The sequence below is a fragment of the Hemicordylus capensis genome, chromosome 3 (genome assembly GCF_027244095.1).
Source record: "Hemicordylus capensis ecotype Gifberg chromosome 3, rHemCap1.1.pri, whole genome shotgun sequence".
In the NCBI taxonomy this organism is placed as follows: Eukaryota; Metazoa; Chordata; class Lepidosauria; order Squamata; family Cordylidae; genus Hemicordylus; species Hemicordylus capensis.
This window is the reverse complement of record NC_069659.1, coordinates 79,211,208-79,237,555: the sequence shown is the minus strand read 5'-3', so window position 1 is coordinate 79,237,555 and position 26,348 is coordinate 79,211,208. Positions and strand designations below refer to the sequence as shown.

General features: G+C 40.3%; 1 protein-coding gene across 5 annotated transcripts in view; it reads right to left on the bottom strand.

The window, feature by feature from the left end:
• Positions 1-5,746: 5,746 nt before the first annotated feature.
• The window catches only part of CHODL (chondrolectin), a 53,623-nt gene continuing 33,021 nt past the window's right edge, over positions 5,747-26,348 (bottom strand). The window contains exons 2-8 of one of the 5 annotated variants that reach the window (XM_053305080.1): positions 23,565-23,877; positions 20,637-20,794; positions 17,060-17,107; positions 16,608-16,691; positions 13,213-13,315; positions 12,200-12,310; positions 6,164-6,299 (exon numbers count right to left, since the gene is read on the bottom strand). In XM_053305080.1, the coding sequence (XP_053161055.1) occupies positions 12,232-12,310; positions 13,213-13,315; positions 16,608-16,691; positions 17,060-17,107; positions 20,637-20,794; positions 23,565-23,877 (785 nt within the window). In that variant the 3' untranslated portion in view covers positions 6,164-6,299; positions 12,200-12,231. Of the gene's footprint in view, positions 6,300-12,199; positions 12,311-13,212; positions 13,316-16,607; positions 16,692-17,059; positions 17,108-20,636; positions 20,795-23,564; positions 23,878-26,348 lie in introns of all 5 variants that reach the window. The other 4 variants (XM_053305078.1, XM_053305079.1, XM_053305083.1 and 1 more) reach the window with 4 other exon arrangements.

Below are 26,348 nucleotides of genomic sequence, written 5' to 3'. Positions count from 1 at the left end.
CCTCTGTTGCAATAGAGGAAGAAGGTTGTTTTTGATTTACAAACCCAGTTTGGTTAGTCGGTGAACCACAGAACAATAAGTATCTTTCTTATTATACTTTTTCTTCCATCTTGTATAGGGTTGCTGCTATATCTAGCTTCCTTTAACATCAGGTTAAACCCCAAAGTCCCAAGCCCTCCAAGACATGTTTTGGGAGGGCACTGGGGGCAGCAGAGTGAAGGCGGGCTTGGCAAAAAAAATGCACATACAAAACATTCCAACATTATAGCAATGTTAATCTGGATGCAGCCCACCAAAATAAGTGTACCATTGCTATCTGTTGCTTTCTTTGGTGCATCACTTAACAAACGGATTATGTCTGCAACTATCATACACAAAAGTCCTATTTCTTTAAAGAAGCAAGTTCTGTATATCATGAAATGTTAAACATTGCTTGGGAAAAATACATTTGACTCTGTGCAAGAAGCCTCCTTACATAAGTTGTCCTCCTTAGATAAGCTGTCGTACCATTTCTGCCAAGAAACGTAAATAAATTTCCTGTTGCTATCATTTATATTATTATCTAAGCCTATATTTTTGCGTGATGGTGCTGTCTTCTCACAATAACTGAAAATGAAATTGCGACACAGTTTAGGATAACCAAGACTGAAAAATATCTAAAGATGATTTAAACCTGCTCAAAGCCTAACAAATACCGTTTTGATTGTCATATGCCACAAGATATGAAACTGCCTTCTGCTGAGTCAAACTTTGGTCCACCTAGCCCAGCATTAGCTACCCTGACTGGAAGTGGCTAAACTTGGCTTCAGGCAAAAGTCTTTGCCAGCTTGTCAACCTAAAAATGAGAGGAGCTTCAGACTTTCTGCACGCAAAGCCAACCTGAGCAATGACCTATTCCAAAGTAAAGCACTTGCTTAGCATGCAGACCAGTCCAAAAACTGGAATTAGCTTTTCAAGATATGCATGAAAAAAGCAAAAGAAGAATAAACCAGGTAAAGATAAGCTATCCAAAAAGAAAGCCAGAGTACAGCCCATGGGAGGATTTTGGGTGCTATTATGACATGTATGTGACAAATGATGGCAAATACTTATATACCGCTTTTCAACAAAAGTTCCCAAAGTGGTTTACATAGATATGAATGAGTAAATAAATAAATAAAATGGCTCCCTGTCCCCAAAGGGCTCACAGTCTAAAAAAGAAAAAATTAAGATAGACACCAACAACAACCACTGGAGAGATGCTACACTGGAGATGGATAGGGCCAGTTGCTCTCCCACTGCTAAATAAATAGAATCACTTTAGAAAGGTGCCTCTTTGCTTAGTCAGTGTATGCTAATATGTATGCTAATACTTCAGCTTTGTTTCCCTACAATATGCAATTATATTACTAAGTACTTCAGTGGTTCAAAAAAAAATCTGTTTTGAACATTCTTCAAAAGTTAGCTATCATGAAAGTTGTGTTCAAATCTTAGGAACAAAATGTAATCTAATAGCTATTTGTTTCCAGTTTTGCCTCTGTCACGAGTCATAATCTGCCAATCATAAGATACTAATAATCTGCTAATGAGTAACTTTCTGTTACTAATTTCAGTGGATGACATCATGATGAAGAAAATAATTTAAAGTAGCCTCACTGAAATTAAAAGGACGTTAGGGATTACAGTGGAACTACTTTGAGTAATTTTCTTCATGTCAGCTAATGAGTTATGTGCATTAGACCCATACAACTGCCACTGAAACCAATGGTGCTTGATGTTGCACAAATACATATCACAGCAGTAAGCACATCAACATTTCAGACTAGCCTCTACAGTGGATCTTCTGAGTTATTTTTGTGAAGTATAAAACCATTATCATAGGCCAAAGAAGTGTGTTGATGATAGAAAAGATAACTCGCTATACTGAGAATGATACATAGGACTCCTTCCTTCTTGTCATCATATCAGATATTGCAAAGAGATATTGCATATCAGATATTGCAAAGAGACATCATATCAGATACTTTCAAAGAGACGTGAAATAAATTCATCATGAATTCAGATGACTGAAATTGCAGCTCACTGAAAAGCTGCGTGGCCTAATGTAGTATTAATGTGATAAGACCATTCTAAACCACCATTAGATATATTGGCTGACATAGTGTGCACAGTAACAGACCTGTAAGACCCTGTTGTGGGGCTGCAGTGCAGCCTAAAGATAGCCCTGACAATACTGGCACCTGTGCAAGCAGTGTTATTCCCATTGGCACAGATGGGGCATACCTGCCAACATGTCCCATTCACCTGAATGGGAAAATAGGGACATGATGCCGGTATGCATGTGATGACACTGCTTGTGCTGCCACTGGTTTTTTAAAGTGACAGGGTTCTCTTCCGGCTTCACTGCAGCCCGCAATGGAGCTCTTAGGATGCGCATCACGTCAGCCATTAATTACTGTGCACTGTCTTTGTGTCATTAGTACACACAATGCTTCTCCAGGTTAACAATTACAAATGAAGAGCAAAGGTTGGAAGAGAATGACTTGCCCAGGGCCATACTCGGTGGCTAGGCTAAGATTGGGCCCAGCCAGAGAGAGAGAGAGAGAGAGAGAGAGAGAGATGCACACACGCACACACACACACACACACACCTTGTTTCTCAGGTTTTAGATATGCCTTTATCATGTGATACAAGTGATAAAGGCAATTCTAATTAATTGCACAGTGTTAAAATTATATTAATATTTATCACAAATTACTATCTATAATTATGAACATATAGCTGCAACACAAGGAAGCAGCCATCACAAATCAAACCACGCTTTTGTATCCACTAATACCAGTTGAAATACAGTATTTTCAAGGTGGCCATTTGCCTTTCAGCTGAAGGCAGTCTGCCTAGAAATCCTTGCATGATTAGACATCAAGTGATTTGCATGCCGGCAGGAATGTGTGGAAGATGTGTGGATCAGCCCTAAAGCCTGATTTTCATTCTTAGCTTTCCTAATCCTGGAGTATCATTCACATTACTAAACTCTCAACAGAGGCTTCTGCTAGCTGGGCAGAGCCACTGAGTTCTGCTCCGCTTAATTTTCAAACCTCTTCACTTGCTTCGTTATTATAGTGAATACCTGTAGTGATGTTGCACATTACAAGTACTTGAGTAGTTTGTTTGGAACACTGTGTTATCGGCCTCCACATCTCATCCCGTTTCACCATCAAGCGGGCTCAGTTGCGTTGTTCAAGCGCTTGGTGGAATCAGTCGTGTATTATCTGTGCTGCACTGAGACTTAGAAAGAGGCAAGGTTTTATTCCTTCTAATGTAGAAAACAGGTTAAATACCAGCATTATCAGCTCATGGAGTCAAGCTGTCACTTTGTGCCAGGGCTTGTCTTCTTCATGCTGTATCCTGTAAATTTTTCCCCTTATCACAATATACACTGGTCAGGACACTGCATTCATTTTTATACAGTCTACATACATAGTTCTTCAGCTCTAATTATTCTATTCAGAAATAACTTGCCTCCCCCCACCCCCCGCGGCTGTTTCCAGTTTCATAGTTAGGGCCCTTTAGTTTGATTGCTTTTCTGCAATCAGCTGGAAGCAGAATTAAAATCATAGTTCTACATAGTAGTCAATATAGGGCTAACCGGTACATCTGGTAGTAACTCAGAGGTGGGCCTTCTCTGTAGCTGCTCCTGGACTGTGGAATGCACTCCCTGCAGAACTGAACTCTTCATCGGCTTTTAAGAGAGCCCTTAAGACCTGTCTGTTTGGACTGGCCTTCCAGGGTTTTCCAGGCCCTATCAACCCCCAGCACAGTACCTCCAGTGACTGTTGCAAGTGTGTGTGTATCATGTTTCTTTTTAGATTGTGAGCCCTTTGGGGACAGGTATCCATCTTATTTGTTATTTCTCTGTGTAAACCACCCTGAGCCATTTTTGGAAGGACAGTATAGAAATTGAATTAAATAATAATAATAATAATAATAATAATAATAATAATAATAATAATAATAATAAATTAATAAATTGTTGTAAAGGGTTTTAATGTACCTGGTTTTTCAGGGGTTTTATTGTTTAACTGTTTTATGGTATTTTAACATTTCTGTTTTAATTGTTGATTATAACTGTGTGTTTTTTAATCTGTAAACCACCCTGAGCCATTTTGGAAGGGCGGTATAGAAATTGAATAAATAAATAAATAATACCCCTCTGTAATGTTTACTCAGAAGTCAGTCCCAATCAGCAAACCTGTAATGTTAATTAAAAGCTTCTTGTGGCAGACCAGGTGAGGCAGCCGGACAAAAGAAGCAATCATCAGTCAATTCACTGCCTCCACCTATGGGCTACATGGAGCAGTTGCCTCACTCATCTCATTAGCAGGAAGACGGTCATGATTCTAGACTAAAGCTGTACAACTTTGGCCTTCCTGCAGATGTTCGACCACAACTTCCATCATCCCAGGCTGTTGACTAGTGTTGATGGGAGTTCTAGTCCAAACACGGACTCTAAAAATTGGTATGCTGGCCATATACCTGCTCCAGAACTGAGCTTCTCAGGCAGTGAGGTGGCTAAATTTACAGATGACACCAAACTATTTGGAGAAGTGAAATCCACAACATAATGTAAGGAGCTCCAAAAGGATCTCTCCAAACTGGGTGAGGGAGGCGACAAAATGGCAAATGTCATTCAGTGTAAGTGAGTGTAAAGTGATGCATATTGGAACAACCCCCCCCCCCCCCAAAAAATTCATATATACACTGATGGCGCCTGAGCTGATAGTGACTGACCAGGAGAGAGATCTTGGGGTCATGGTAGACAGCTTGTTGAGTGTCAAATCAGTATGCAGCAGCTGAGGGAAAGGCCAATTCCATGCTAGGAACCATTAGGAAGGGGATTGAAAATAAAAATGCTAGTTTTATAATGCCCTTATACAAATCTATGTTGCAGTCACTGTATCTTAACATTGTAGAACTAGAAAAGATTCAGAAGAAGGCAACCAAGATGATCAGGGGCCTGGAGTACCTTTCTTATGAGGCAAGACTACAGCATCTGGGATTTTTTAGTTTTTAACAGAGGTGACTACAGGGTGCTTTAGGATAGATAGTGGTGTAGAGAGAATGGACAGAGAGAAATTTTTCTCTCATACACACTAGGACCAGGGGTCACCCCATGAAACTGCAAGTCGGGAAATTTAGAACCAGAAAACGGAAGTATTTTTCCCCCACACAGCACATTATTAATCTTCAGAATTATTTGCCACAGGATGTGGTAAAGGCCACTAACTTGGATGGCTTTAAAAGAGGCTTTGACAGATTCATGGAGGACAGGCCTATCAATGGCTACTAGTCTGATGACTATTGGCCACCTCCAGTCTCAGAGGCAAGATACCTCTAAAGACCAATTGTAGGGGAACAACAGCAGGAGAGAGAGCATGCCCTCACCTCTTGCCTGTGGGCTTCTCAGAGGCATCTGGTGGGCCACTGTGTGAAACAGGATGCTGGACTAGATAGGCCTTGGGCCTGATCCAGCAGGGCTGTTCTTATGTTAATGGCTGAAGGGCCATAGTTATGCAGCCCTGCCTGAGATGAACACATGAATCTTCCATCAATTGCTAGGAAAGTGTATTCATTATAGTGCATCAATTTGTTTCTCCATGTTTTTGAAGCTCATAATTGCAGCATTCCCAATTATCTTTTACCAATGAGCTCCAAAAGAGACTAATACTAAAATCATTTCCCATGCTCAATAAATAACCATACAGTCAATATTTTATCAATTTTTTATGCAAAGATAAATTATTTTGTTACACTGTAAATTCATATTAACTGAATTTAAAATACATTAATTAATGAGAAAAATTACAATGTATGGAGTAACTAATAGAGAAAGAGTTAGATTTAAACAAGAAACAATTGTTTTAAAACTGACACATACAGTAGACATTTCCCCATATATATTACAAATGCTCTGTCCATCTCATTACTATCTGTAGTGGAGTCATTTTTCTTAGCAAAATAAATGCATTCTTTTTCTTTTAGAGTGCCATGTTTTGCTACTGAAATAAAAATGAAACATTGCATATAAAAAACGATCTGAACAGTTGCCTCAAGGGGGAGCTTCCAGTTCAATTTGCTGATCCGTTGCAATTTCAAGCCATTCCAAGCTACTATCTGACATGACATTATCTGAATGTGAAAATGTGATTCCTGCTTTTCTTTCCAGTCATATCTTTATACCTCCATGCTACTGTCTTTCCTTGGATTCTTTGAAATCCATAGTGTAGACTGATCTGGACTGGTTTTTGTTCTTCCTTTACTGAAAAATTAAAAACACAACTTTATGTTTATAAATGTATATACATTATGAATATTCTTCTCATAGTGAACCATTCAGGATACTATAAAGATGAATGATGGTATATAATAAACATTTATAAAGATATTTGGAATTATCTTTGTTACAGATGTTTAATTTGATTTTCTATTTTTTTAAAAAGGTGTGCCAGCTGAAAATTGGTTTCAGACTGAACAGGATGTATTTGTTGAAAAGTACTGTAAGAAGGAAGCATGCCAGTGGAACTTATTAGGGCTGTGGTGCCTCACGGACCATCATGGTCCATATATGTAACACTACAACACTAAGAAATTAACTCTTTCTCCTGACAATACTGAGCTAGATGGACCAATGGTCTGACTCGGCATAAGGCAGCTTCCTATGTTCTTCTGTTCTTATGATCCAGCATATCAGACTCTACACCTCTGAACTGGATCCTACTCATATGTAAGCCTGTGGGAAGAGATAGCCATTGTTAATAATAATGGAAGTAGAGCAAACTCTGAGCAATGACTGCTGCCAGCATGTTCTTCTTTGAAAAGATTTGAATCACAACCTTAATGCCAATACTTGGTTAGATCGGCTTACAATGATCCATTACATTAATTTTAAAGCACTCTTGAATGGATGAAAACATATTTGATGGAACTGGTGATTTCTGCCAATTGTATTTTGCAGTGAACAATCCAGTCAAAATTAATGTAAATCTGAGTCTAACATATTAGACTTAATTGTACTGGCAAGGTCATACCAGTATAGTTAAGATGAGGAGTGTTTTCAACATTCCACCATTATAGGCCCTGAATATTCTATTGCTTGTAAAGTCAAATATATCCACCCATTCCCTTTGAAATCATGCACATATGAAATCATGCACATATGAGACACCAATCCTCCAGATTTGATGTAAATATGTAGCAGTTGAGGTTTCTAATGCCTATAAAGAGGTTTCAAAGTTTTGGCAACCTCTTTTTACCACAGATAATGTATATTTTAAAATGTTAGATGTCTTTTTAGCATACCAACACAATTCAGGACCATAAGGGATGCTTTTGCTGGTTTGAAAAAGCATCAGTATAGTTGTTGTTGGGTTTTTTGTTTGTTTTTTAAGTAATTACTGTTTGAAATCCCCATAAAGATAGGGGAAATAACTAAGGGAAAGTTCTCTAAGAGCATAACCGAAACTGCCCACTGAAAATTCTTAAACCAAAGTTGGGAAGGCAAAGTCCTGGCAATTTATAGTGAGCAACTTCCTGTGTATAGTGAATAACTTCCTCTATAGCAATGACAGTACTTGAGTACAATGCAGTCAGTGACTGACTAATATGAATTAGGTTTTGTGGACAACTCTTTAACATGACAGTTCTCCAAGTCTATGCCCCAATGACTGATGAAGAAGAGGAGAAAGTTGATGAGTTTTATGCTCAGGTTCAATCTAAAATTGACAGAACATGCAATTGACAGAACATGCAAGCAAGATGTGCTGCTGGTGGTTGGAGACTGGAATGCCAAAGTTGAAAATGTTAAGGAGGAAAACATAGTCAGACTGTATGGTCTAGGAAACAGAAATGAAGCAGGAGACCAACTTTTTTTTGCCAAGCTCATGATCTTCTTCATTGCTAACACATTCTTCATACAAACAAAGCAGCACCTATACACATGGATTTTACCAGATGGAGTATACAGAAATCAAATTGATTACATTACTGGTGCAAGGAGGTGGAAGAGCTCAGTTATAACAGGAAAAAACGTGGCTGGGGGCTGTTTGTGGAACAGATCATGAACTGCTCATGTGCAAGTTCCAAGTCAAACTAAAGCAGAAAAACAAAGCTATCCAGCTTCCATGATATGATCTTGAGAATGTACCCACCATTTTCAAGCAAAACATCAGGAACTGCTTTGAAGTTCTGAACCTCACTGATAGAGAACCAGAGGAACTGTGGAATGAAATCAAATAAGTTAAGGACAAACGTGAAAAGAGACTGTCAAAGACCAAGAAACAGAAGAAAACAGAATTGATGTCGGAACAGACAGTGGAAATTTCCAAGAGGAGGAGAGAAGCCAAAGTCAAGAAAGATAAAGACCCCAGGAAGGAACTTAATAGGGAATTTAAGAAAGCTGTTAGAAGAGACAAGGAGCAGTACTACAATGACATCTGTAAGACCTTGAGGATGGAAAATAGACATGGAAAAACAAGGCAAGTTTTCCAAAAGATATCTGAACTCAGAAGGAGGTCCCAGCCTCAAACTGGTATGTTAAGGAATGTCAAAGGACAGATAGTAACTGATTCAGAGAAGATGGAACAGAGATGGAAGGAGTATACTGAAAATCTATACAGCAGGGATGTCAACATCAATGATGCTCTAGAAGATATGCCCTACTTGCAAGAATCTCTAGTACAGGAAGATGAAGTAAGATCAGCACTCTGGTCATTACCAAGTCAGAAGGCTACAGGAAATGATGGAAAAGCTACAGAAAGATGTTAAGCAACAGAAGAAGAATCAACCAAGGCTCTAACCAAACTATGCCAGCAAATTTGGAGAATGATACAGTGGCCAACAGATTGGAAGAGGTCAGTCTACATATCCATATCAAAGAAAGGAGACTTAACAGATTGTGCAAACCATTGCACAATATCCTTAATTTCACATGCTAGCAAAATAATGCTCAGGATCATCCAACCCAGATTAGAGCCCTAGGTGGAAAGGGAAATGCCAGATGTTCAAACTGGTTTCATAAAAGGCCAAGAAGCAAGAGACATCATTGCTGATGCAATTGAGAAAGCCAAAGAACGCAAAAAAGGAAGAAGAAGAGGAAGAAGAACAAGTCAATTTGTGCTTTATTGATTACAGAAAAGCATCAGCCATGTCAAGTTGTGGAATATCCTTAGGAAAATGGGTGTCCCAGAACATCTCATTGTTCTCATGAGAAACCTATACACAGGACAGGAAACCACAGTCCAGATGGAACAAGGTGAAACAGACTGGTTCCAGATCAGCAAAGGAATAAGACAAGGCTATATACTTTCTCCTTATTTATTCAACTTATATGCTAAACATATAAATTTATATGCTCAAAGTTATCCAACTGAAATTAAAAGAACATGTTAAGGAATGCCTAATGTGTTTTTAATTTCAATGAGACTACTTTGAGTAAGCCATTTTCCTATCAGCCATTAACCATTAAGTGGAGGCCTGAGTATTAAAGGGAAGGAAGCTACTCTGTCTATGCTCAGAGACCATGTCACTTGTGTACAGCCTTTAAAATATACAAGTTTATAGACAGAAGGAAAAAAGGCAGACACTACTAAGTATCATTAAAACATGCCAGGCTTTATTAAAAGAGGCCAGAAGACCTCGTTTCAGCTCCTCAGAGAAGGGGTGTACACGAACTGGACCAGTTTGTCAACTCGGTCACAAACCAGTTCAGTCCATGATCTAACAGACCAGGCCGGTTCAATTGAACCAGCCCGGTTCAATGCAAACCAGTTCAACATCGAAGGGCAGGGGGTGGCGGTGAAAATGGTTGTCTAAGGTTCTTACAGCTCCCCACCACTTGCCACTTACAAGGTGTACTTGGGGTGGCAAGGAGTTGGGAGCAGCAAGCGGTGGGGAGCAGCTAGCCTTAAGTAACCTTTCTCGCTGCCCTGCCTCCCGCCGCTCTTTGGTGGATTCCCCCACCCCTTTATTTGTAAAGAGGAATCCTCACCGAATTCCGCTTTTCAAGTATTGTCACCCAAACTGAACCATGATTTTGGGTTCATGCACACCCCTACATCATAGATCTACAGTACATAACCATGTACACCATTCTGGGCTCCTTGGAGGAAGAACGGAATAAAAATTTAAAAATAAAATAAAATAAAATAAAATAACCAGATAACAGGCCCTGGAAAGGTGCGTGGAAGGCTACTGCTCAAGGCCTGTGTGTCCTGAGTGAAGGAAAGAGAAAAAGGAAGACATACAGGTTCATATAGGTTTCCATCTCTTAAAAAAGCTGGGATTGCAAGATTACGGGGCTTTTGCAGGGGTGTCCAAACTAGCTCAGAATTGAGCCAGTGTGAACTTGAACAAGGTTGGTTCAAAGGCTCAACCTCCATGCACCCACACTTTGCCTTGGTCTTTCAGTTGGACGTTGGGCTGGGGAGGGATGTGTCCAGGCAGACATTTAACAGATGCAGTTTCCCTAATCATTTTCTAGAGATGCCCTTGAATTTCTGCCTGAAGCATATCTGATCAAGGCAAAGGTGGATGCATGGAGCCTCATTCCTAAAACCTTCATCATATATAGGACTATACAAGATCTTTACAGCTTATATGACACAGAAGTTAAGATGGGAACCTTATCCTGCAACTTCCATTCTTTTTAGAGAAGAAGTGAAACTGTAAAGCATCTTAGCTCTCATCATAAACTGAAGGTTTTTGAATTACTGAACATGGTGCTTAGCTTGGATTGGATTATGCTTATACTATTTAAATGTATGCAGTATCAAGAATTTGTTAATCTTTCCGGGAAATCATTTATTTATGAATGAGCTGATTAAAAGTTTATTAGACTGATGCAAAGTTCCTCAATGATAGCTAATCATGACCTCGCCTTTCAAATCAGACCAACTAAGTAAGTCCCTGCACATGCGCATACAGCAATTGTCACTCTGATTCCTCACGTCTCTGTTAACAGCACTATTCCTTTGAATTGCAAATTTATTTTTCAGATAAGATAGGTACTCTTTATATGTTACAGAAATGCTGTGCAAGACACTTCTCTGTGGATTCATTCCAAGGCAATGTGCTAACATTTAAAAGCCCATCATCACATACGTTCTTCCCAAACAATTCTCAGTCACCTGACCAGAATAAGGGAACAACACAGAGGGACAGACTAGCAAGATTAACTCCTTCCACATTTTCCAGGTCTTAAAAATGCTACAGCAATGTTATGAGATGAAGCAAAGAAAAAGTGGCTCTCATATGGGTGCTGTATCTTTTAAATACAGCAGCTTCAAATGTGATGCAATCTAAACAAACACAGCAAGAACTTGTGCTGTACCTAATAAAATCTGCATACTTTGAATTACACCCCCAGCTTATATAAAGTATAACTTCATTGCCTTCAAACTGAATGCAACAAGCTGGTACCAGGTGAAGAGATTCTGTGTCCCTGTGCAGAGTTTCTGGGGGGGAAAACATTTGAGTAGTCTGAGGGAGCTGTCAGGACTGTAGTTCTAGCTTTGAAATACAAATCATAGAAACTGAAAAAATATACCAAGTTAGAATCTAAACTTCCTGCAAGGCATTCATCTGATAATGGAGATGAGTCACTGAAGCAGTTTCTCCTTGCTTCCCTAGAAGAAAGGAAAGGGAAAGCAGCTAAGCATGAATGAGCTGTTGGTTGCTATTAAGCAAAGGGGAAATTCTTGGCTTTACTGCTACCATTGTGGTGTGTCAATACAAGAACTTCCCATGACCTGACTCTGGCTTTTAATGCTACACAAGGGGTATCAGACGTTTTCATTGCTACTGGAGCAAGAATACTTTGGAATAAGCCCCCATTCCTCAGAGTGGAGCTAGATGTGAAATTAGAAGCCCTAGGTCATCTTCCTACTTCCTCTTACCTGGATTATCTTACCTATGTTGTTACCTCACCCTAGTTCCAGACCAGTGACTGCCACTGACAAGGAAATGGAAACAGGAAAACACCACAAGTACTTCTTACTACTATGAAGAGAGGAGTGAGACCTCAGGTGGACTGTGATTAGGGATGTGCACGGAACCAGTTCAGAGGCCCATAAAGGGCCTCCAAACTGGTTCAAAGAACCGGCAGTTCCGCCAGTTCGATGGTGGAGGGTGTCTAACCTTAAAAGCCAGGGAGGGTACACTTACCCCTCCTGCCGCTTTCCCCGCCAGCATCCGTTTTAATCCAGGGTGGCAGCGTACCTCCCTGCCACCTCGTTGCCCCCAGTGTCCGGATATGACCGGAAGTGTCCGATGTGCCTGGGGTTGGATTAAATAAGGGCTTGGATTAAAACGGACGCCGGTGGGGGGAAAGTGGCAGGACAGGTACGTGCATCCTCTCCCACTCTTAAAGCAGCACCCCCACCGCCTTTGAGCCTCCCCACTGTGGTTCCGTGCACATCCCTAACTGCGATTTTATGTGGAAACCCAATGTTGAAATATCTTGATGTTGCTCTTTCTTCCATGTGGGTGGCACCAATGCTATCATTATCTCTATTGCAGAGCAGAGGGGGCATATTCTTCTGAGAATGATCAGGGTATAGGTTAGGGAACCCACATATCCAGCCCTGAGAAACAGCCTGTGCCAATACATCCTGTGATAACCAAATCTTCAAAATTGGGGGAATCATGGAAGCCTAGTGCCACTGAGCTTCCAGGAAAGGTTAGACTCGTGTAGAAGCTTTAGAGAAAGATGATAAATTCAATTTTACATTGTGGAACAGCCAACAGAAATTCTCTCAAATACAATGTGGCCTTTTCTTCTTCCTAAATTCCTTTTGCTTAGGTTTTAAGAAGGTAGTATGTTATTCCTAGCTGAAATGCTCCTTTTACATTTAATAGTTAATATCGGGGGGGAAAGAACTTTACACTAGCATCAGAGATAATATATTTCAAGCAAGGGAGGGTTACAAATACAATAAATATGCTAACATTACTGAGCATCACAAAATATACCGTCTGGGTACATTATTAGATGTGCTTTTCATTTATAGTAATGCATAACACTGGGACAAAAGTTCATTTTGCAGTGTAAATGTGAATGGCCTTGCATTGCATGTGGAATGGACATGAATATGAATAACTTGCTAATGGAGGTACAAATTCCACAATACATGAGCCTAAGATCCAAGATGTCATGCCTGCCCATGCATAATATTTACCTTTTATGCAGCATCTGGAAACAGCAAGTCCCAAAAGCCACTAATATCAATAACAGCAGTGGTATAGTTGGTATAACAACATAAATTAGATTGGGAATTAACCCTACAAGAAAAAGGTTCTCATTAATGCCTTTTGTTTGAGGTTATTGAGCTCCATTTCCATCTTATTAAAATGATATGCAATTTCTTTTGTAATCCACTCACTGAACACAACCAAATAATAGCTCTTAAGCTCATGGTTCACGCACTTGATTATATAGGTGGCAGTCCATGAAAACTTATAACACAAAGTTGTTCACAGCACCAGGTACTATAGGTGTTGGATAGCTTTTCCTCTTACCTTGCATCCACACTATCACTTCTACCAAGTTTCTCTCCTACCTGTGCTTCCACACATCTGAAAATTGGGAGCACACACAGCTCTCAAACCCAGGTAGAACACAGTTTTTGATTGTATTAATGACCTCACAGTCTTAAGTATAAGTGCTTGATTCCAGTTGATTTGTATATTTAGTTTGTATATTTTAGCTTGTATATTTTTAGCCATCGTATATACTGACCGAATTCCAGGCTAACAAAAAGCTGGTACAGTGACACTTTGTGTGTACTACAGAAGAGGGGCAATTTTTGTCAATCTCCCCTTCCCTCTGAAGCCAACTGTGACTCCTGAAAATAAGTTACTGTGGTTCATGAAGCCCTCAAAGATCTATTTAATGAAATCACAGAGGACTTGAGAGAGGAGATCAACTAAAAGCACCCCTCCCCTGTAGTATGTACAGCATTACCTGCAGCAGCACTGCATTAGTTTGGATGTCAGCTACTGGATACAAGTTTTTAAAAATAGTGGCTCACATGTTCCACAGCATCATGGGCAGTTCCAGGCCTCCTAGGCTACAGTGGGCTTCTAAGGAAGTGCAGGCAAGAGCACAAATCTTAAATTGGCATGCAGGAATGGAGCCAGCCAAGCGGCCGCCTGGGTCTGGCCCTGCCCGGCAGCCTCTCAAATGACGTCCCATGTGCATGATGCCACGTGCACAGGGCGTGGCTCGGGCTCCATAAGAGCCCCAAGGGAACTTCTCACCCAGACTCTGGCGAGCCCCGAGCCAGCTCTGCCCTTTCATTTCAGGCAGTGTTTGCTGCCTGAAAAACTCTATTTCCCTTTCTCTCCCTACATCAAGGGAGAGAAAGGGAAACAGCTGCTTCCAGGCAGCAAACTGCCTGAAATAACAGCACAGAGCTTGCTCGGGCTCTCCGGAGCTTGAGGCCACGCCCCCTTTGTGTGTGATGGAGCCCAAGCCATGCCCCCCTGTGGGCTTTGGCAGCCCAGGTTCTTTGAACCTGTTTGCACAATGGTAGCTCTGCCTCTGGTAACACGTACATACTTCAGGAATGTTATTTACATTATTTGCAATGTAAGAATTGATTTCCAAATGCAGGGATACTGCTTTAAGCATTTGTGATTTCGCACTCTTGTACAAGACTGCTAGTTCTTCCTTAGGTGCCTGCAGCATTGCCCATATTATGTGGTGAAACATGTGGACCACTATTATGAAAACAAATCTGGTTTTTTTGCACGGCATATACAGGCAGGGAGTCAACATTGGGATAATTTTGGATTAACTGGGGTGAATTACAGCACCCCCCCCCCAAACTTCACTGTTCTGTGAATCATCTCAAAAACAGATGAGATGAATGGCTAAGCCTTAGAGACTCCATGTTTCCCCAAACAGTTACACTAAATTATATTTCAGTCAATAACACATTAGAGTAACTTAGGCAAACCATAGGTAAAACTGCTTTGAGGCTATATTAATGAAAGTATAAAAAATAAGAGTAAAATTAAAATAAAGTGAATACATTATGTTATACTACTATTCACTAATCAAAACAGAAAAACAGCACAGAAGTATAAACATAAATAAATTAGATAAATCTCTATTTGAGCCCCATCTGCTATATGGTAATAATAATACTGGCCCACCTTATGTATGTGCAGTAGCACTTACATTTATATACCTCTCTATAGCCGAAGCTCTCTAAGCGGTTTACAATGATGTAGCATATTGCCCCCAACATTCTGGGTACTCATTTTACCGACCTCGGAAGGATGGAAGGCTGAGTCAACCTTGAGCCCCTGGTCAGGATCGAACTTGTAACCTTCTGGTTACAGGGCGGCAGTTTTACCACTGCGCCACCAGGGGCTACCAGTACATGCTATGATGATTTAGATATATGTTCACTGAGACTCATGAGACTCTTAGGTTTCATAGAAGGTTCCTTTCAGTTTACTATCCCCACACCTGCTAGTGGTGCTTCCAATCCAGTCATGGATTGTTCATGGAAAAAACAACAATGGAGCCATTCACGTGACCTACTGGGTGGGCAGGTTGGGGAGAAGACTTCATAAAACTTGCCTTACCCCCAGACGAACATCCTGACCATGATGGGAGCGCACTCAGAGCTTGAACATGATATCTGCTGCTCTGTGCAGCTCTGAGGAGGGCAAATCGCTCTGAGGCTGGGAAGGACTCGCTATCCCCGGGTATCCCACAATGCACTGTGCACCAAATGTGGTGCACTGGAGGATTCCCCCAGGGGATGGATGCTCTAGGCATCCATCTCTGTGTCAGCGCAAGGAAGAAGTAGCCCGTGCTGACACACAATCTCAGGAGCTGGTTTATGGGTGTGTTCGCACTCTTAACCTTAACTAAGAGCTGGGCTTCCCTGGGTTGGATGCTGTGGCACCGCCAGTGGCTCTCACAGGCAACCAAGCCCAAGCATGGCTGCCTAAGCCTGGGCTTAGCTGATCACAATGCCTCATTATGTTAGACCATTTCCATCAGTTATATCAGATCCCATTAAGCCAAATAGGCAGAAAATGAAGACTGAACCTGTAGATCTAATTGCAGGTTCTAATTATTAGTTCATTCACTCTTTGTCAGGGATTCTCAAACTTGGGCATCCAGGTTTTGTTGGACTACAATCCCATCTTCCCTAGACTTTAGCCATTGTGGCTGGGGATGGAGGGGGGGTGTTGTAGTCCACCCACATCTGGGGACCCAAGTTTGAAAATCTGTGCTTTATGCAGTTCTGAAGTAAAAAGGAGAGGAAATATTTTGTGGGATTCAATGCTTGGTGGAATGCATATGCCCATGCACCCTGAAGGCAGTCTAACTCTGTCTTATAGCGTCTTATCTTTAATAGCTAAGTGCAGTTATTTGCCTTGCAGTAGCAACAACATATTGAAACTTTTATCCCAGCACTTAGTTTTATTTTATTTTCTGGGAGTACAGCCAGTTTACTCATATTAGGAATAAATGGTGATTTCATGTCTACATGGTCTATGTTTTATGCTAAAATACTACTCAAATATTAGAATCATATGGATCAGTTACCAGTTTCAGTCACAACCACCGGAATATGATCTTCTGGCTTGCTTGTATCATGAGGCCTCCCTGCTGGCACTGTTGTTTGGCCTTCTGAAAAAGAAATTACATATTTTAGCAAATTGAAATGTAACATCTGTGCTGCAGCATCTGCTCATGCTTGCACTTTAAAAAGTCAACCCAGACTTCATAGCTAATCAGTTTCAAAAGCAAATGAGTGTGGGTGATAAATTTGTCTATAGGACTTTATTGTAATGTTGGGATCACATCTGGAATAGGAGTTACACACTGAAATATTTTGAAATACAGTCAAACTCTTATAAAAACATACACTGCAAATATTACTCTCTACAGTATTCATTATTCATCTATATCTCTTCTAGAATGAGTTTCTAACCTATAGGATTTTGGATTTGGAAATGATTGATTTACCATTTCAACATGATCCAAAATTTTCTTACCATAATCTGGAACTGCTCTGTCTCCTAATTCTTTTTCTAGGATGTCATCTGTTAAAAACAATCAGTCAACAATTTTTTTTAAAAAAAGATTTTTTTTACATCATTTTGCATATAATACGACATTTTGCATAGACATATTCATATTCAGTTGTAACAGCAGCTGTTTCAGATACTTTAAACTAAACTTCCCGTTTCAACAGTCTGCACATAAATAAACTACTGTGTTCCATGGACAGAAGCCCTCTTCAGATATACAAAAGGAACTCTGAAGAATGGGCAGTTGCCCTATTCAGACATTATGAGATGTCTGTACATTCATACATATATTTGTATGATTTTTAAAATATTTATATTTGTATTTTATATTTATATTATATTTGTGTGGATGACTGCAAAAAAAACCCCAAACCCCTATTTGGATTCAACAATAAAAGAAAAAAAAGAAAAAGAAAAGAAAAAAGAAAGATTTAAAAGAATCCAATAATATAAAACAAATATTCAATTTAATAAACTATATGTCTCCTAACTCAATTAAATATACTTCCTCCATATCAATACAATATAAACATATGAAAAAACTAAATGAATTAAAATTGCTAAATAAAATCTCATAGAATGTTCATGGAAATGAACATGTATGTTCACTATGTAATCAGCTGAGAAAGTTAAGTCCAAGAATGGCTCTACTGATTCATCTCTGAAGTGACATGCTGTTAACTTGTGGGAGAAAAATGGATGTGTGGTCATTTATATGAGATATTATGTATAAATTTTAATGGATTTAGTTTTGTCATATGGATGTATTGTATTGGTTTGGAGGAACCATATTTAATTGAATTCGGATACCTTTTTATTATATAGTTTTATTAAATTGTACCTATGTTCATTTAAAAAATGAACCTGGTTACAGGCCCTTCAAATGCAGGGTACAGATAGGAAGTATACTAATGTACCTGCATTCAGCATGTGAATTACAGTACCTGTGTACAGATCTGTACCTGTGTGCTCTGTATTGTTGTATGAGTGTTGAACATAATGTGTGAATGGGCCTAGAGGTATTGCTACAAGAGTTTTTGCTACAAGAGGTTCTACACTCATTGTACACACATCCAGCCAGATGTCTGCAACACACATATACATCTGGAAGGGGCTAAAGTGCACTATAGACCAAAAAAAAAAAAGACCATGGGGAAAACTAACAGTGCAATATGAACTTTAATAAGCAAGAGCTTATGAAAGCATCGTGCTTGTGACAAAAGAGACTAGTGCTTATGATTTAGTTAATAAGTTAACTTCTATGAATAGTCATTCTACTTTTTAACACTGGCAGGCAGGAAATGCCAGTTAGTTTATTCTGTTCTATATAAGACAGAGGGCCACTTTGGATAAGCACAAGCTGCAAACCGTTGTGAAAACAGAATTATCTTATGGATACATATGCAGTATTATAGTGGATTATGTTTTGGGAGATCAAGCAGGCCCTACCATTGTCACACCATGACTAAAGCTGAGGTATGTATGTATGTATGTATGTATGCGTAAGGGACATTACAGGTGAGCTAGGACAGCTGGGGCAGAACAACTTGTGTCCCTGGGGCATCAGGTACTTTGCCCCACCCCAAGCTTAATGGCATATGCAAGGAAGCTTCCATACCCTGACCGACCTTCAAATGCAGACCCCTAGATTGCCTATTTTGTCCTAAAATACAAAGTTAATCTATCACAGAATGTTTATATATTTTATCCTGCCCTTCCTTCAAGGAGCTTAGAGCAGTATATATAGTCTCCAGCTGCAGTTTATTTATTGATGAAGAAATTCTACTTTCATACAAAGGCATTGTGGATCACATGTTAATGAGTATTGCATTACTTCTCATTTTGTTAGCCTAATTTCCAGTAGGCTTATGAGATCACCTGGCTTTCTGTGCGCGTGTGTGTGGGTGTGTGTGTGTGCGCGCGCACGTGTGTCCCACCCCCACCATCACTATCAACTTTACAATGACGAACAATATGAACCAAATCGGGTACTGTTGTAGGGACACATAGGGACACCTCAACGGCATAGTTTATGATGATGTCATCCACCACAATCCAAGATGGCAGATGCATAAGCTTTTGAGGCTCAAGTGGGACTAACTTGTGAACCACCTGACTGATTTGAACTGTATTTGCTACAGCTGGAGGGACACATAGGGATGCCCGAATGGTGTGGTGTGTGATAATGTCATCCACTCAAATTCAAGATGGTGGCCACCTAAATGTCTGAGGCGCAACCAGGCTAATTTGTAGACTGTCTAATCAATTTAAACCAAATTAGGCAGAGTTGCAGTGAGTGACACACAGGGACACCTCAATGCATAGTTTATAGTGATGTCATCCACACTGATTCAAGATGGTGGATGTGTAAATTTTTGAGGTGCAAGTGAGCAAACTTATGAACTGCTTAACCGATTGAACCAAATTTGCTACAGCTGTAGGGACACTTAGGGATGCCCCAATGGTGTAGTTTGTGATAATGTCATCCACCCCGATCCAAGATGGTAGACATGTGAACATTTGAGGGGTAAGAGATTTAACTTGTGGACCTCTATTTGAACCAAATTTAATCCAGTTGTAGAGACAGTAAGAGGAAAGTAGGCTGTGATTAGTTCTTACTAGAACAACTTGTTATCATTGTGGTGACACAGCAGATTGGCTGGCACATAAATGTGTGCTGGTCTCAACAGATCACCTAACCAAGTCTGCGAGATTAATTTTTAACTCTATAATTTTTTTAAATTATAGCAATATAATCAGTGTGTATGTCCGTGCACGTGAACATATGGATTAGGTGTTGTCACAGGCTGACATTTCTGTGTGAAAACACAGTGCCCCACTGATCCAAGAGTGGGGTACACATGCTGGTTCTGTGCAATTGCAAGCCTGTCCACACTGCTAGCAAAGGTGAGACGGCTTCATGGCTACTAAGGACTACATGCTCACTGTAGTGATGATTCTCCCATCATTCCCAATGGATTAAGCATGCTACAGTAATGATGCAATCCTCAGTAGCCAGGGAGCCTCTCCGCCTTCGCTAGCAGCATGTTTGAGCTTTTGAATCAGATGGAACCAGCATGACACCACTATTGCAACAATGGGGCACTGAACAGAACGTAAGCCACAGTACTTAAAAGCAAGCACTTTTTACTTGTGGGAATGTGCTGGGATTTCTCTGACTTTAAAATCAGGGTCCCATGAATTGGTAAGTTGTCACTGATGACCAAAACCTATTTTGTACAATAAAACGGAAATTGTGTTTCCTCAGTCCTTTGGAGATTGCACTGACCATGAGCTGTGAATCAGGATTTCATCAGTTTGAATCTTGCCTCTGCATTGAATCCAACTGGTGGCCTTAGGTAAACCAATCCCTTGCCTATCTAGCCTTTGCCCGGTATTGCAAATGGTGCAGTATCACCTTCTGCAATATGGAGATAACACTACTTAAGAGAGCCGTTGAAAGAATTACATCAGCTTTGCATTTCAAAAAGTGTTAAGACAAGTGCTAAGTAACATGTGAGGCCTGACTGGCATTTCCTACCTGGGGCATACTTGCAGATAAAATTGTGCTTCATGTTGCATCGGTCATCATTCCATTGGTAAAGATAAGGCCCTCCCAAGCCAGGGTTTGCAGTTGGTTGATGATACATCACAACACAAGCTTCACTCCCACAGGAAGGCTCATCTGTATACCAATTTCTGATGCAATGTAAAGATATAATAAAAATTACATTGTAAAGCTGAATTGTTGCCTGTATGCCTTTCTTCTAGGGATGTGCACAAACCTAATTTTGCAATTCGGGCAATGTTTTTCTGGGTACAGCTGATCTATTGATTGGGGTTGGCCAGTAGACCAGTCCTCCTCTCTGGACTTAGCATGTCAGCCTACACTGGAGAACTGGCCTACCCAGTAGGCCAGTCCTCCAAGGTGGGTGATGCACTGTCGACCTGCCTCACGTGGCAGGTAGACCAGGCCTCCACCCTGGACTTAAGAGCATCAGCCTGCCTAGGAGGACTGGTCTACCCACCAACCCCAATTGGTAGAGCAGCTCACCCCGGGACTTAAAACGGTGCTCGAATCACTTAAATCAATTTGAGTATTTTGAGGTTGATTCATCGAAACAGCAGCCTTTGGCCTACTAACTCCAGGCAGTCTTGGATGAAACTGATTATCTATACCCATTTCAAAATGCAGAGACCATTTTGGACAGTATAAACATATGCTAAATAAATAAATAAATAAATATCCCTGGAATCTAAGAAATAGAACTCATTCCTGGGCCCAAATGAGCAATGCTCATTGATGGAATATATCCCTCACATATAGAAGGTTCCAAGTTAAGACCCTGGCACTCGGCTTTAAAGGATTTCAGGTACCAGGACTGGAGAAGATCTCTGTTTGAGGATTTGGAAAGCCAGTGACAGTAAGAAAAGTAAGGCTATATAGACCATAGTGTGACTATAAAGAAGTTCCATATGTCTTTAAAGACTTTTTAAACAATTAGCTAGGTCCAGCTAATTCTGTTTTTAAGAAAAACACACAGTGGACCCATGCAGACATGAATTCTTTTTAACAATAATCAGTGACTAAGAGCAGCCACATTTTATATTTGTATATCAAAAGGTTAGTCTCCAACCTGAGTACAAAAACTCATAGGACTGAGCCATAACAAAAGGAGAAAAGATGTGTTTAACTGAACTTGATTCACAGCACAGAGGGAAGGATGAATGTGACAGCTGTGACCAGATGTTATCAACTGCTGTGTCCAAAGCACAAATGAAGACCCATGAAGGAGTCACTATGAGGCAAGGCAGCAAGTACGTCATAGTTACAGCGCTCCTGATAGCTCCATGAGAATAAGTTGATCTGACAAGAGTCAGAGGTATAATGAGGACTTAAATACCTCTACTGTTAGACTCCTCCTCCTGGGCTTAAACTCTCTACCTGGAGAGTGGGAGCCATAAAGGGTCAGGACTCCTGCTCTCTATCAGGTCTTGTCTAGCCTTTTGGTGGCACTGCTATGCAGCCACCAGAAAACACGAAGTTCTTCCAAGGAACCAGTTCTTTGGAGGGTTCAGGTTTTGAGGGCTGTTCTTGGGTTTCTTTAGGGTCTGGCCTGGTACTGAGGTTCAGGGCTGAGTGTAATGCTGGTCCTGCCTTCTCAATATGAGACTTAGTGTCACTAGACCAGGGCTGCTCAACTTTGGCCCTCCTGCAGATGTTGGCCTACAACTCCCATAATTAATTAATTTTTAAAACTGATTGATTGATTTGATTTTTATACCGCCCTTCCAAAAATGGCTCAGGGCAGTTTACAATAAGATGAACCCCTGTCCCCAAAGGGCTCACAATCTAAAAAGAAACGTAAGATAGACACCAGCAACAGTCACTGGAGGTACTGTGCTGGGGGTGGATAGGGCCAGTTACTTTCCCCTTGCTAAATAAAGAGAATCACCACGTTAAAAGGTGCCTCTTTGCCAAGTTAGCAGGGGGATAATCCTTGGCTATTGGCCACTGTGGTTGGGGATTATGGGAGTTGTAGTCCAACATTTGCAGGAGGGCTGAAGTTGAGCAGGCCTGCACTAGACCGAATGAGAGTTGTGATAAACAATAGTCAATAACTGTATGGAAACACGACTCATTGTTGAACTAGGACTTTGGAAAGGAGGTACACATTCTCCTAGGTTTGGGATAAATAAAAAAACAAGAACAAAATGTATGGCTCGCTCATCTCTAGGCCATGTTCCTATATGCATTCCACAAATATTTCCACCATGTAGTGGGCATCTCATACACAGCAACAGGGATGGCTGACAGTTGAGTAGGACTGAAGGAAAAAGGGAAAGGAGGCAGGAGTCTAATGTAGAGGTGCAGATGACACATTGAACCCAAAGGGAAAAGCAGGAGAAAAGCAGATGCCAACGGAAAGAGAATCAGTGTAACCACCACAGATAAGAAAAGGAGGAGTAGGCTGACCCCTGCTAACTGGGCAAAGAGGCACCTTCTGTACAGTAGTAGTGGCTCTCTTTTGTTTGGTGGGGGAGAGCAACTGTCCCTATTCATCCCCAGCACAACATTTCTCCAGGGCTTGTTGCTGATGTGTTTCTTTTCAGATTGTGTGCCCTTTAGGGACACCAATCTGTTGCTTATTAATTTTATCATTATTATTTCTAAATAAACTGCTTTGAAAATATATTTGTTTCAACTTTGAATCCATTTTAAAGCTACATTTGCATAACCTTTCCTATCATTTTGTGGGCAATTTAATAGTAAGCATTTATTAATGAAGTGGGATTGCTTTGGCTAACATTTTTCAAAGGGTTCCTTTTCTCTTCAGAGATTTTGAGGTCTACTAACATTTAAGACCCTAGGCAGGACCTTAACTTGCCTATTGGTAAATCTGGTCTCCAGTTCCTTTTGTCTCTATTTTCAGCAAAAGTATTGCAGTAAAATCTCATAGACAATCACCTGAAAAGAGAACTACTTCCATCTGCCCATTGGTAAAGATCTGGACAGGCATTCGATGTAGCTTGTCCCTCACCACTTCTCCATAGCCCAATCCAGAAGTCACCATCAGCAATTCCATTGCCTGATTTTGTGAAGTTCTGCAACATATTCTCGATTAACTTCTGTTCTGCTTCACTTTGAAGGCTTAAAAGTACTCCACCATCAATTATACAGGCTTGGCGGGCCTCCTGGAAACCCACACGTCTGGATAAATCCTGGAAATAGGCAATCTTGTAGCAAGGATGTGTTGAATCACCATAACATACCTTTTGACCTGAGAAAAACAATATATGCACATCCACAATTTGGTTTTGGCCCTCATTTCATAACTAGAATGTGTATGACATCAGCTTACTTTCTCCTCCTCCCCCCACTTCTTTATGTATCCCACTTGCTATAATTTCAAGATAACAATTACAAATCACAGCATCGGAAATAAAAGTTATATGGTTTTAATCTGCCAAACAAAAGCAAGAATATTAATACAGAATCTGCAATTGCTATTGCAGACACCAGATATGTTGTCGGACAAGAATACAAAACACAGGTGCAGATTCATGAGAAAAGCCATGGTTTGGGTTCAGGTGTCCTACTTAAAAAAAATTCTGTAGAGCCTGCAAACAATTTTTTTGAAAGGAGAAGAAGAGTAAGGAAGAAAAGAGGAAATTTCTGCTTCCTTTTACTCTCTGTCTTCTCCACCCTTCACAAGTATCCTCAAGAATACACATTATTGTCCTCCTCTTAAAGCATTATCAAAGGCAGACTCTGGCCTAGTTCTGAGAGAATAATAAACCTGATTGACAGCAGTGGGGGCTGTGCCAATTCAAGCTGCTGGTGGGGTCCACATGACTGAATGCTCTGCTATACAAAACAATTCCCTCCACATAGAAAATTGCTTGGGAGTTTTCTAACCCAGCAAGGCTAGGTTAGAATCCTTCTCCCCTGATACCTGTCTTTATATCAGCAAGACGTTTTATGTAAGGAACAGCATTCAGTCATGTGAGCATTCAGGTGCTGTCTGAACCGGTGAAACCCAGACATAGGTCTACCTCCACAGTGAAAATTAGGTCTCTGTGTCAGCAAATCCTGTAGAGTGAGCTGCCAGACATTTTGGAGGAAGCACCTGGGATTTATTTTGGTTTTTTGCAAATAAATTAGCTGTCATTACACTAACATGTTTCATATTAAAAATAAAAGTTTGTTTTTTAGTTCCAGGCAACATATGGCATATATCAAGACCCACAGTCATTCTCTCTCTCAGATAGATAGATAGATAGATAGATAGATAGTTGCCAACCCCTGTTCCCTCTGTAGCCTCTCTGCCCCCCGCCCCCCATTGATGGAGGTGAGGGGCAAGGGGCACTATCTCTGGATTCATAGCCTGATTGATGTGGAATAGTTTATATACTTTATGTACATATTTGTATATTCCCCACCCCCACCCAGGAAATTCCTGCAGACTCGCATGTCCCAAGGGTTGCATACTCACAGACCACCGCTACTGGAAGATACCCTGCAGATATCACTCAGAAATATTCATTTATATGTTATGAGTAAGGACCAAGTGCTCTTTGAAAAAGGCTTGTTGTGCAGGGCAGACAGGGCAGAGAAGTCTAACATGCAAATGATGGAAGGTTCCAGTCAAAATTAGGATTATCTTCTGTTAGCACATTTCAGAACTTCTATTTTTGTGACATTTCTCACCAAAAAGGAGTAAGATATGAATACAAGAATACATATTACCAGTTCCCTGCTAACTGGGCAAAGAGACACCTTTTAAAAGTTGTGATTCTCTTTATTTAGCAGGGGGAAAGCAACTGGCCCTATTCACCCCCAGCACAGCATCCCTCCAGCGACTGTTGTTGGTTTCTCATATTTCTTTTTATATTGTGAGCCCTTTGGGGAAAGGGATCCATCTCATTTATTTATCATTTCTCTATGTAAACTGCTTTGGAAACTTTTGTTGAAAAGCGATATATAAATATTTGTTGTTGTTGTTGTTGTATAGTAAAATATATAATAGAATTATATCCTAAAAACAAGAAGATTCAGATTCCTCAAGAAAAACAAAATATATATTTGACAAACTGATATGTTGAACCTCAGTCCCCTGCATTAATCACAAGTGCATCCTTTGTAAATATTTTTTTTATAGTTTCCCATGAAAATATGATCAAGATCAGAAAGATTTTTCTCAACCACATTGCGCGTGAAATACCAGCAAATACCATATCAGAGGCATGACTTATTAAATGAAGGTTAGAATGCCTTTATGCCTTCCCTGGTTTCATACATGAATTAAACAAAAATATGTGCCAACTCTACAATGAGAAAATCACTGGCATTACATAACTTTAATGTCCTGAACTAATTAACATGAAAATATTTCAAATGACTTTCGTTAGCTTTTACTTATCCATTAGTATTATGCTACTTTCTTCTTCTTCTTCTAGATTATTTCTGGTGCCATTAGAAGAGCAGGTGTAATTATTAATTAAATTTCCATCCTTCCCTTTCTCCAAAGAGATATGAATGGCTTATAAGTTTCCTCTGCCCTTCATTTTCTTCTCGCCACAACCCTGTGAGGTAGGTTTGCCTGAGAGGCAGGGACGGCCACGATTACCCAGTAAGCTCCACTGTGGGACAGTAATTTAAATCTGATTCTCCCTGTGTCTAATCAAGTATTCTAACTACTATACTGAAATGGTTCTAATAATCTAGTACAGGGGTTCCCAACCAGTACAT